The 11640-nt window shown below is 38.0% G+C and overlaps 1 protein-coding gene across 1 annotated transcript; it reads right to left on the bottom strand.

Moving 5' to 3' along the window:
• Positions 1 to 508: 508 nt before the first annotated feature.
• Positions 509 to 8999, bottom strand: LOC117982057 (27 kDa hemolymph protein-like). Its single transcript, XM_034968336.2, has 7 exons — positions 8841 to 8999; positions 5118 to 5227; positions 3990 to 4102; positions 3102 to 3265; positions 2645 to 2766; positions 1127 to 1258; positions 509 to 620 (listed from the first exon to the last, which is right to left on the bottom strand). The coding sequence occupies exons 1-7, from the start codon at positions 8878 to 8880 to the stop codon at positions 609 to 611; spliced, it is 693 nt and encodes a 230-aa protein (XP_034824227.1). The 5' UTR covers positions 8881 to 8999; the 3' UTR covers positions 509 to 608.
• Positions 9000 to 11640: the final 2641 nt, after the last annotated feature.

Genomic DNA, 11640 nt, shown 5'->3' on the forward strand with positions numbered 1-11640 from the left:
GTCTAAGGCTCAAACTTACCCATCAATTAATATATATTCATGTATAATGCGTACATTTTGATATCTCACTTGCCATTTTAACTAGTGTCAACTTTCATCTCAAAAGTACGATTTTATTAAAGGTGCACTGTACTGTTTGCATGACAGTTAATATAAAGAGTTAAAATTGCGAGATCTCAGAATGTTATTGAATAGGTGTCAGTGGGGCGTTATGTACGAGGGAGTGGAGCACACGAGCCCGCGCGCCGCGCCGCATCCCGCGTTCGTCATCTGCATTAGTGTGAGTGCTACATCCTTACACGAACGCGTGGAACAATACCTGCGCGAGCTCGCACTCGCATCATAAGTCAGAGACGACTATTTGATTGCCGGTGACTATACTATGAAATTCCTGAATAGCGCTGACACTTCGTTGAGGAGACTACGATCAACGTGTCGGAAGAAAAGGAACCTAATGATAACTGAACCACCCCTGGGAGGCTGGGCGTAAGGTAAAAAAACTAATTAGAACTATTAATTTTAACTCTTTAATAGGTACATAAAATTAGTAAATGGCACTTTTTAATCAATTCATCCACAAACTAGTAGGTACGATAGCTTGACGCGAATCATTCCTCCTTCTGAAATAGAAATACATTTTAAAACATTTTTTATGTTTATTCATTAACCTATCGATAATTACAAAAAAAAATATTTTTTCCAATATTTATCTGCCATTGCCCCATGTATAATGCAAAATGTAATAAATGAATTTGACTTTGGCTTTTCTAGCCATAATCTGATTTTAGGAGTTGATTTAAAATTTTATATTTTTAGGATGTATGTAGGAGGTATTCAAGAACCCCCCCCCGTTATAAATTCATCGTCCTCATCATCATCATCATCAACCGATAGACATCCACTGTTGGACTATGATAGGTCTCTTGTAGGGACTTCCACACGCCACAGTCTTGCGCCGCCGCCTGAATTCAGTTATTTTTAACATCGAAATGACGTCATTTGACGTATATTAAGTAAAAATATACTTACCATCAGCTCGAAACTTCAGTCTAATGCTGACGTCACTAAAATGGCGGCCACGCGCATTAGCAATTTGCGGGACTTATAGGCTGGTTTATTAGCTTACCTTAGGACACGGGCTACTGCGGCGTACGAATCGGAACAGTGACTCGGCCATGTTGCCTGGCGTCGGCGTCGAGCACTCTTCCAGAGATCTCACTATACATGCCGTCAACTCGTCGAATTTAGCGCATTGCTCCTGTAACACGAGAGTTATATTTACTCGACGACCTTCCTGGTACAGTGGTAGGTAAGCAACTAAGCACTGTGGTATTATTAGTGGAAGGTCCCGGGTTCGATTCCTGTCAGGGGTTTGGAATGTAACAATTTCTAAATTTCTGGTCTGGTCTGATGGGAGGCTTCGGCCGTGGCTAGTTACCACCTTACCGGCAAAGCCGTGCAGCTAAGCGATTTAGCGTTCCGGTACGATGCCTTGTAGAAAGCTAAGGGCTGTAATAAAAACTGCCACACCCCTTCCAGGTTAGCCCGCTTCCATCTTAGACTGCATCATCACTTACCACCAGGTGGGGTTGTAGTCAAGGGCTAACTTGTATCTGAATAAAAAAATAAAGAAAAAAACTTACTAACTTCATCCGCATGAACTACAAACCCCTATTTTACCTCGGTGTTGAAGTTTTAAAAAAATCCATCCTGATGTCTACGTACTATAATAGCGGACGGGTCTCACTATTTCCATTATACATTGCATTGAAATACTGAGACTGCACTTTTTTTTTTAAAAATCAGTCTCACTAGGTATACTCATTGACTTAAGAAACAACGAATGGATAATGGATATAGTGTACTCCTGCAAAATGTCTCCTTACATCCATTTAGAGCGTTAAATACTCTAACATAGCCCATCAGGTTATTTAAAAATTTTTTACAAAAAAAATAAAAACCGACTTCGTTACATAAACACTAAAAATTGAAAAATAATTTAATTTATTACCGAATATATTATGTATACAAGAGTTATTATAGTTCCATAATAATACTTTTTGGTGCCGGTGCCAATTAGCTTTAGCTGCGCGAATCGTCTAGACTTCATATTTTTATGGGACTCCACAATAGCACCTCATTGGCACCGACCCCAAAAAAATATTATTATGGAACTATATTAACTCTTGTATACATAATATATTCGGTAATAAATTAAATTATTTTTCAATTTTTAGTGTTTATGTAACGAAGTCGGTTTTTATTTTTTTTGTAAAAAATTTTTATTTCACAATTTTTAGTGGCCCCATGGAATTATGCTATGACTGGTTAAAAATCTACTGTTTACTAAGCTATTACACTGATCGCGAGCAATTTACTCTTATCCGTTGAGGAGTTCCAGTATCTATCTTCGAAGATGTTCATCAGATCTTTACCAAATTGAAATGGGACCAACTTTGAAGTATACCCTTTCAAACAAAAAAAGAATTTTCAAAATCGGTCCAGGCGTTTTTGAGTAATCGGGGAACATACATAAAAAATTAAAAAAAAAAAAAAAAAAAAAAAAGATTCCGACGAATTGAGAACCTCCTCCTTTTTTTGAAGTCGGTTAAAAATGTATTGAAATATTTAGGTAGATACACACGTTGAGAGTGAGTTTCTTGGCGTCGTCGACGGAGTTGATTCCCTCCTTCATGGAGGTCGCACACTGGCGAATGTTGCTGGCCTTCTCCTGAAAGCACTCGGGACCTTGTTCCGCGATGAACACTGCAATGTGACAATCAAAAGTATTTGTTCTTCATTTCCAATTTTATTTATTGTTGAAAAGTTCGCACTTGATTATAGTGTATTTAGTGAGAGATCCCAGGTTCGATTTATGGTTGAAATGGCTGTTCAGGTGGCTTTGATGTCCCGTGAAACCCTTAAAGTGTATAGGAAAGTAGATACTTAATAGATTTAATAAAACTACCATACACATGGCAAATATCTATTTTGCGCGACTAATTGTTTAGTTTGTAACTATGGGGCTGGCATATTATAGGTCACCTATAAAAGCCCCTTAAAAGTCAGAATAAAAAACTTGGCAAACTAAAGATACTCACGAGCTATCCTATCGCCGTCCTTGTAGCACACGAAGTCGATGAGCTGGTCAGTTGCGTTGTTGGCGAATCCTACGTTATCGCGGGAGGTGGTGTCCAGGCAGGGGGTCACGCCAGTCATCAGGGTGTGGATGCAAGTCTTCAGCTGTGGCGATTTCGCGCAGTACCTTCAATGGATTAAGCATTTGTATTAATAATCTTCGCTGAAGCTACATATATCGAGTACTCCCTGGCACAGTGGTGAGTAGCGAGCGATGTGGTCTTGTTAGGTACAAGAATTTGAAATTAAGTCCCGGGTTCGATTCCAGGCAGGGGCAATTTGAGAATTTAAAATTTCTAAATAATTGGTTCTAGTCTGGTCTGGTGGGAGGTTTATGCCATGGCTAGTTTCCGGCAAACTACCGGAAAAGCCGTGTCACCAAGCGATTTAGCGTTCCGGTAAGATGCCGTGTAGAAACTGACAAGACATATCCTTTCCAAGCTAGCCGCTTCCATCTTAGACTGCATCATCATTTACCACCAGGTGAAATCCCAACTTGTAAGGGAAGAAAAAAAGACACTCTGATCTGGAACTCTCACGGAAGGAGGAAGCGTGCAGGTCGCCCGAAATAAACGGGGCAGCACAAAAGCTTCTGATAGAGGTCATCATCAACCCATCGCCGGCCATCACTACTGAGCACTACTACTAACACTTTTTAATTTTTATAATTTTAATGAAGGTCATTTAGAATTTTTTATTATTTTTACAACCATCCATAAAGGTCAATTTTCATTGGTCAATCGCCCATCGCCACAGAGTGCGGAACCAAAACATATAGTACATACATTCATAGCTTGCGGAGATACCTCGCGAAATCTCTCGCGATTCTAAATAGTATCAAATCCACTCACTTCTTGAACACTTCATCAAGTGCACCTTTGGGCTTAGCTTCCTCGATCTCCTTCTTCAAAGTGTCAGCATCGATAATAGCCTTCATGCAGTCGGCGAAGTTGGTTATTGAGGTCTGCAAAACAAATAGACTTGTATCTACCTAAGTCTTTTAGTGCTAACAACACAGCAACTAATATACACCCGCTTATATGCAACGCCAAAAACACAAAATGCCAAAATTGAAAATGTTGGAAATACGAAACCTAAAGTTTCTTAGTTTAAGCAAGATGCTCTTAAATAACGGCGATTACGCACTACACTTCCGTCATCCGAGTTCTATCCGTCATCCGTGAGAATACCAGCGATTATCTACGACATAATGTCATAAGCTCCCATACAAAACAATAAGGAACGTATTTTCCCGAACTCGGATCGGATGAGTGCGTAACTGCCGTAACGGCGATTACGCACTGCAATCGAGTTCTATCCGTCATCCGTGAGAATACCAGCAATTATCTACTTACTGGCATTCTCACGGATGTTCCGTCATATACCGTTCATACCGAATAAGTAGGTACCAGTGTAAGTGTAGTGCGTAATCGCCATAAGGGTCTCTTAAATTTTAATATGTTTTGAATGATTTCGTGAATTCTGGAGTCTGTACCGTTACTATTTAACTAGTTTATAAACTAACCTAGCCTAAAGCATTGAAATCCTGCGATCCAAGAATCGCAATACGACGTATTGCTAGTGTAACACCCCCCACATCTAGTCATTCAGTCTGGTTCATTTGTGGTTTGATGATATTGTCAATACGATCAATATTTTCTTGATACAGTATCGCGATATCGTGTAATCGCGTACCTACCTATCGTGTGATAATATCGATAGTATAACGGGCCCAATGCAATGGGCGTCGCGCATGGGCACCGATGTGTTCATAAGTTATCTTGGAGCCTCCCTGCGCTGAGTGTAGCCACCGAGGGGGTTTAGTAGGTAGAAATCCTACATAACGTCCGCCACGTCCTGGGAAAGACGTCGGGCAACTTAAGTATCCCCTCCCCCGTTAAACAAATATAGGCCCAATTAGCTTTGCTGGTTGTTTACTACTTACCCTATTTAAGTTAAGCCGCATATTGAATACACACCTGTACTTCATCTACTTTGTCTTCGGCACCATTCTTCTTGCAGTATTGTTTGAGCATATCCTTGTACTGATTCTTCTGTTCGTCAGTGATTTGGTACTCGGCAAGCGCACCTATAAGCAAGTAGGTAAATAACGTATAGGTTATGGGTAGGAAGCTTCATTGGGTCCTAACCCACGGAGGTGAGAAACAGTTTGATTATACTTATCATAATATTATAATTATTTTCGGCTGTATTATATGTTGCAATTTTTTTGCTTTGTTGTTACTTGTTACGAGCTTAGCTACACGTGATTAATATTTGATCCTACGATCGATATCATCAAGGGTCTTGTTTGTTAAACCTACTTAGGGAAGTTGAACAAACATCTCATTTTTATTGATCCATGATCGAGCAACGTGGATGCTTGCACGAGATAAGCGGGTAATTATAGGGGTTATAAGGTTATAAGCTTCGTATGTTTACAATTAACATCGATAAACCATTCTGTTGCTACAATGAATTACTGATAAAATGCTTTTATGTATAAATTTATTTAGTTATCGAGGATTTACACGAATATAAAAACAACATAAACATTAAATTATATTATATAAACAATAATTTCCTATTCGATTCATTATGAATAAGTATCGTTTCTGTAAAGTTCAAGAGTTTTCATGCTTACTTTTAAATCACACAAATGCCATTAAATCCATTATCCATCTAGTACCGCCTTCCCTGTGAGCGATTCACAACTCAGCGATCAACACTGAATGATAGCCACTGAGCTCATTTGACATTTATTTTTAGTCCATTAAAGGTATTTAATGAAAAATATTTTTATATCACTCACTAAAGTAGCAATGTAGAACCAACCAATCTTTGATGGCTGTCATTTGGTATTGATCTGCATAACAGTGGCATAACATTATCTATAAGTAGATCACTGAGCTAGTGAATCACCCACAGAAAGCCCGCAGCACAAAAAAATGTAACATCGCCTAAACAAATATGTCTGTCTTGTCTTGAAATACTTTCTTTATCCATATATATAAAATTCAAAGTCCTGACTGACTGACTGACTGATATAGATATCAACGCACAGCCTAAACCGCTGGTCCTAAAGACATGAAATTTGGAGGGTCTATTCTTTGTGAAAAGTAGGTATCCACTAAGAAAGGATTTTTCGAAATTCCACCCCTAAGTGGGTTAAATGGGGGATGGAAGTTTATAATATGAAAGTCGGTCATTTTTCAAGTTATTTGCATGAAAATTGGTATTTGGGTTTTCGGTCACAAATGAAGAAATACGTGTTTCAGGATTACTACTAACCTACCTAACTATATATCTTTTCACAATGGTGGCATACTTTATCTAAGGGGTCAAGGAAATAGTCGTAAAACAGTCCTGTTTAGTCATTCGGAGGGCATTAGTGCGTCGTTTTGACGAAGTAAATTGGTAAATCACCCGATCCGTTGCACAGGAAGAGGGGCCGTCGTCGGCGATATGCAACGAATCATGATCAGTGGTGATATTCTGTAGGCGCACAGCGTCGGTATCGACGGCAAACTGTATGGCAAACGAGAGTAGACATGCATTACCAATAGACAGAATCTTGTCTTGAATTGTCTTTTGAAAAAAATGTAAGTGATTAAAGGAAAGAAAGGGAAACAGAATTATGACCGCGGAAGCTGAAATGGCTGAATCCATAAGTCTGTATAATACCGTTGTTATTGAAGCTTTCGTACTTAATTAATAAAATTGATGCGATCGTTTGGGAGATCACCACGGCCATGGAGATGTATGCGTCCACTGCTGGACATAGGCTTTTCCAAGAGCACACCACCAAACACTGGCCTCCGCCTTCCTCATCTACCCGCTCCCCGCCACCTTCTGGAGGTCATCGGTCCAGCGGGCTGAAGGTCATACTACACTGCGCTTACCTGTAGGTACGCGGTCTCGACGGAGATTTAGTAAAAAAAATTTTGGGGTCAGAGCCCAGAACGCGTGGGTCATTTCTCACGCAAATACCTATCTAAAGTAATAGCCCGGCTTACGGCTTATAGTACGCGGCCGAAAGTAATGTACACCGGCCTTTAGAATGACACTAGCTGACCCGCCCCGGCTTCGCTCGGGTGCAATTTAGAAAATCAAGGTGAGGGTTGAATTTCCAAAAATCCTGAAATACATATTTCTTCATTTATTACCGAAAACCCAAATACCAATTTTCGTGTAAATAACTTGAAAAATGACAGACTTTCATACAAACTTTCATCCCCTATTTAACCCACTTAGGGGTGGAATTTCAAAAAATCTCCTCCTTCAAAAACCCTCAAAATTACATGTCTCTAGGACCAGCGGTTTAGGCTGTGCGTTGATATGTATGTCGGTCAGTCAGTCAGGACTTTGAATTTTATATATTTAGATTTCGGCTCTGTAGAGCGTTGTCTCTGTCACTCAAATCTATATAACGTTTTGTCGGTCTCAACGACAGGGACAGCGCTTTACAAATCTGCTACCTCCTTCTAAAGTTCGATGTACATTACTTTCGGCCGCGTATTGTACTTACTATAGTTGTAAATAAGTAGCCACAGAATTACTAAAATAAGGCAAAATAATGTCTCGTGTCAAAGTTCAATCTAAACAAATGATAGGAAAAATACAAGCAATAAACAACTAAGCTGCCAAGTGATAATGATTAAAACATTCTATTAATCATTTTGTTTGGTATTTACATGTAACTACGCTCTGTACCTACTAATAAGGAAAATAATAAATTAAATGCAGTTATTATAAGGAAAATTACTAGACTCTTAAAATGCAACACATCTAATTAACTAAGTACTTAATACTTCGCATAAGTAGGTAGGTACTTACCTAAGTATTTTAATTAAAAAACCGGCCAAGTGCGAATCAGACTCGCGCACTGAGGGTTCCGTACTACAATCGTATTTTATCGTCATTTTGCACGATAAATCCAAAACTACTTACTAGATCTCGTCCAAACCAATTTTCGGTGGAAGTTTGCAAGTACATCATATTTTTTTTTAGTTTTATCATTCTCTTATTTTAGAGGTTACGGGGGGGGGGGGGGGAGTTTAGAAAAAAAATAGACTAGAAACCTCAATATCATTTTTGAAGACCATAGATATTCCATCCACACATATGGTTTGATGAAAAAAAAAAATTTTTGAGTTTTAGTTCTAAGTATGGGGACCCCCAAAATGACGTATCTATTGCTTTTTTTCTATTTTTGTGTGAAAACCTGCGGTTCACAGAATACATCTACTTAACCAAGTTCTAGTTCAAGTATCTATAGTCTTCAAAAATGATATTGAGGTTTCTAACATCATTTTTTTCTAAACTAAATAGTTTGCGCGTGAGGTACTTCCAAAGTGGTAAAAAAAGACCCCCCCCCCCCCCCCCCTTGCTTGTAACTTCTAAAATAAGAGAATAATAAAATTTTAAAAAATATATGATGTACATTACCATGCAAACTTCCACCGAAAATTGGTTTGAACGAGATCGAGTAAGCAGTTTTTGATTTATCGTGCAAAATGTCGATAAAATACGATTGTAGTACGGAACCCTCAGTGCGCAAGTCCGACTCGCACTTGGCCGATTTTATCCCGTAAAATCAAAGAGTTCCCACAGGATTTAAAAAAACCAAAATCCACGCGAACAAAGTCGCAGGCATAGCTAGTTAAAAATAATTAAAATAAGTATACTTAATTAGAACTTACCAATCGCAAGCGTAGTGATAAGAATTGCTTTCCAGAACATGTTGATTTTGTTTTATAAATCTATAGGTCAAACCCACGTCTTTTCTCTCGAACGTCCAGTGCTCACTGAAGCTCTACATAAGTCTCAAGTGCTATATAAAGTGCATATAGACGTAGATACAGTACCTAAGAGCACCTACACACATATTCGGACAGCCGTCCTATGGGCGGAAATATACAATGGTGCGAATTCGCAACGCAAAAAACTGCGATGCGAAGCGATTTTGCGCCACAAAGCTACCATAATTCGGAAACCAAACCCTTCATTTAGGGATTTTGAACATTCATTAGGTACCTACTGGACGTACTCCAGTAGGTACCTAATGAATCAGTGTCATGGATCATAAAAAGTGTGTTGCATTCAGTAAGCAGTAGGTATAACAATATTATAAAACGTCTTTGCACTTCTAGTTTATTTCTAGTTAAATAAACAAGATCATCGATCGGAAGAATGCGTGATTGCAATTCCGCATCGCAACGCAATTTTCTGTTTTGGCTTTATAATATAGGTACTTACCACGTGCAGTCCATAAAATGCAGTCAGAGGAAAACTAATTTTTTTTTTGTAATGTGATAATCATTATTTACAACACAGAAGTTTATGAATTTGCTTATGATTATCATACTCGACAATCTTAACTGTCATAATAGACTGAATTTAAGGCATATCTGTTGTAACTGTGCATTTTAATCAACGTGATAGGGTGTCTGTTAATCAGAGCTACTTTAGAAGGATTTAGATTTTATGCCTATAATCAAAGTTTAACAGTTGCAGGTTGATACTTTTAGCTGTGGAACGTTAATTATAGGAATATAGATACAGACTTGTGTATCATATCGATATGTCGGGTTGGAATTGCCAATCTCTAATAACGCAAACATGTGTAATGTACATGTATGTACAACGTAGGTACATTAGATAAACGGCGGATCGAATTCAAATTATATTTGATAGTAGTCTTTGCCCTCGACTCCGTCCGCAGTAGTTACTCGTATGCCATTTAAGCCTTACTTCTGGATAAAGTAGCTGTCTAATAGTGAAAGAATTATTAAAATCAGTTCATTAGTTTCAGAGTTTATCGATTACAAACAAATCTTTCCTCTTTGTAACACTTGTATAGATGAAGACTAGTCTGTCTTGACGCTCTAGCGTAGCAGAGGCGCGCTCCGATTGGTCTAGATACTGATTCGATACTCGAAAACTAGCAACGTTATGTGCAAACTTTTGCTAAGGGTACAAGGATACGAGACTGGACTGTGCCGAACTTAAACCGATCACGAAATGTCTCGGGCCGAATAAGTGTAGAGGCACCCTAACACTTATATGTCACAGTTTTAATCATACCTACTATGTATTCTCTTTGAACTCTCTTCAAACAAAATAACCTTTATTGTACCTTATCTATCCTACCTATTTGTGGAAATATGTTATACTTAACAAAAATATTGATAAAAATACTAATCATGTTTGATTTAGTTCACGAGCATGTCTACAAAGGCTCTTTCGAAATGTCTATCTGTTGGAATACCTAGTGTCTACTTAGTTGACCCGCCCCGGCTTCGCACGGGTGGGCTTAGATACTTACTTATTACATAGACAGTATTGATAGTTATGAATCTATAATATAAAAATGAATCACTAAATGTGTTGCTCATCGCAAATCTCGAGAACAGCTGAACCGATTTCGCTAATTCTTTTTTTATAATAGGTATTCCTTGAAGTACGAGGATAGTTCTTACAGAGAGAAAAATTTGAATCGACTGTTAGGCGGAACGAAGTTCGCCAGGGCAGCTAGTGTATTATAGGTATTACAATGATGTACCTAATAATTAGTATAGGTACATGGTGAAATTTTAGTGGTTGTCTTCCCGCGGCAGAACGATTTGCCCTCAGTAGTACTATCGAACTTTTGAGTTAAACTTAAAAAATAAAAATGTTTTTGTTTTGAAATAGTTAAAAAAATAATCTAAAATAGTAACGCCCTAGAAGTAACGTGAATAGCAGGTAGGTACATCCACTTGAACCGCGCTGTCAATAAAGTAAAAAAGTTTAGAGCAAAATAAGCTCTCGCACGTAGTGATATGACATAAACTAGCTTGCACGCACGCGGTATCACTATTGGTTCGAGGTCTCATTCGATTTTTGTTTTTCTCGATTGTAAATTTGACAGTTTTGACTCTAATATTTTTTTATATTTATAAATCGATTGTAATACCACGACAAAATCATTTCGCTTCGGGAAAACAACCATCAAAATTTCAGCGTGTATATAAATTTTTCTTGTGAAATATTATGAATGATAATGAAACCCATATTGAATTTCACTGAGAAGTTTAGTAGACCTACCTACCAATTATTTTTTTACTGTGATCAAACCGGTTCTTCTAAAGAAAAAAGGGGGGAGGGACGTTATTTTTTTCGACATTTTGCACGATGAATCAAAAACACGATGAATTACTTACGCATAAAAATGAATATAAGTCGATTTTAGAATGAACCGGTAAATCCTTTTCATATGATACCCCACTCGGTATAGTTATTTCCCACCTTTTTAATTAAACAAAAAATAATTTTAAATTTCATGTCGATAGCTTTAATTGTTACTGAAATAAAGGACTGTGACATGCGGACGGACGGACGGAGAAAGTCGCACCATAAGGGTTCCACTTTTAGCATTTTGATACGGAGCCCTAAAAATTACAAAAAACTCAGAATCAACTATGATATTATAGTGTATATTATGCTTTATTCCTTGCCAGT

The sequence above is a fragment of the Maniola hyperantus genome, chromosome 5 (assembly GCF_902806685.2).
Source record: "Maniola hyperantus chromosome 5, iAphHyp1.2, whole genome shotgun sequence".
Taxonomy (NCBI): Eukaryota; Metazoa; Arthropoda; class Insecta; order Lepidoptera; family Nymphalidae; genus Maniola; species Maniola hyperantus.

Bases quoted from the DNA above. Each gene is read 5' to 3' on its own strand.
- LOC117982057 (XM_034968336.2), bottom strand. From the start codon at position 8,880: ATGTTCTGGAAAGCAATTCTTATCACTACGCTTGCGATTG. The intron at 5,228-8,840 runs GTAAGTTCTAAT...ACTTGCTTATAG, and splicing joins TATCACTACGCTTGCGATTG to GTGCGCTTGCCGAGTACCAA. The intron at 4,103-5,117 runs GTGTGTATTCAA...TTTGTTTTGCAG, and splicing joins ACAAAGTAGATGAAGTACAG to ACCTCAATAACCAACTTCGC.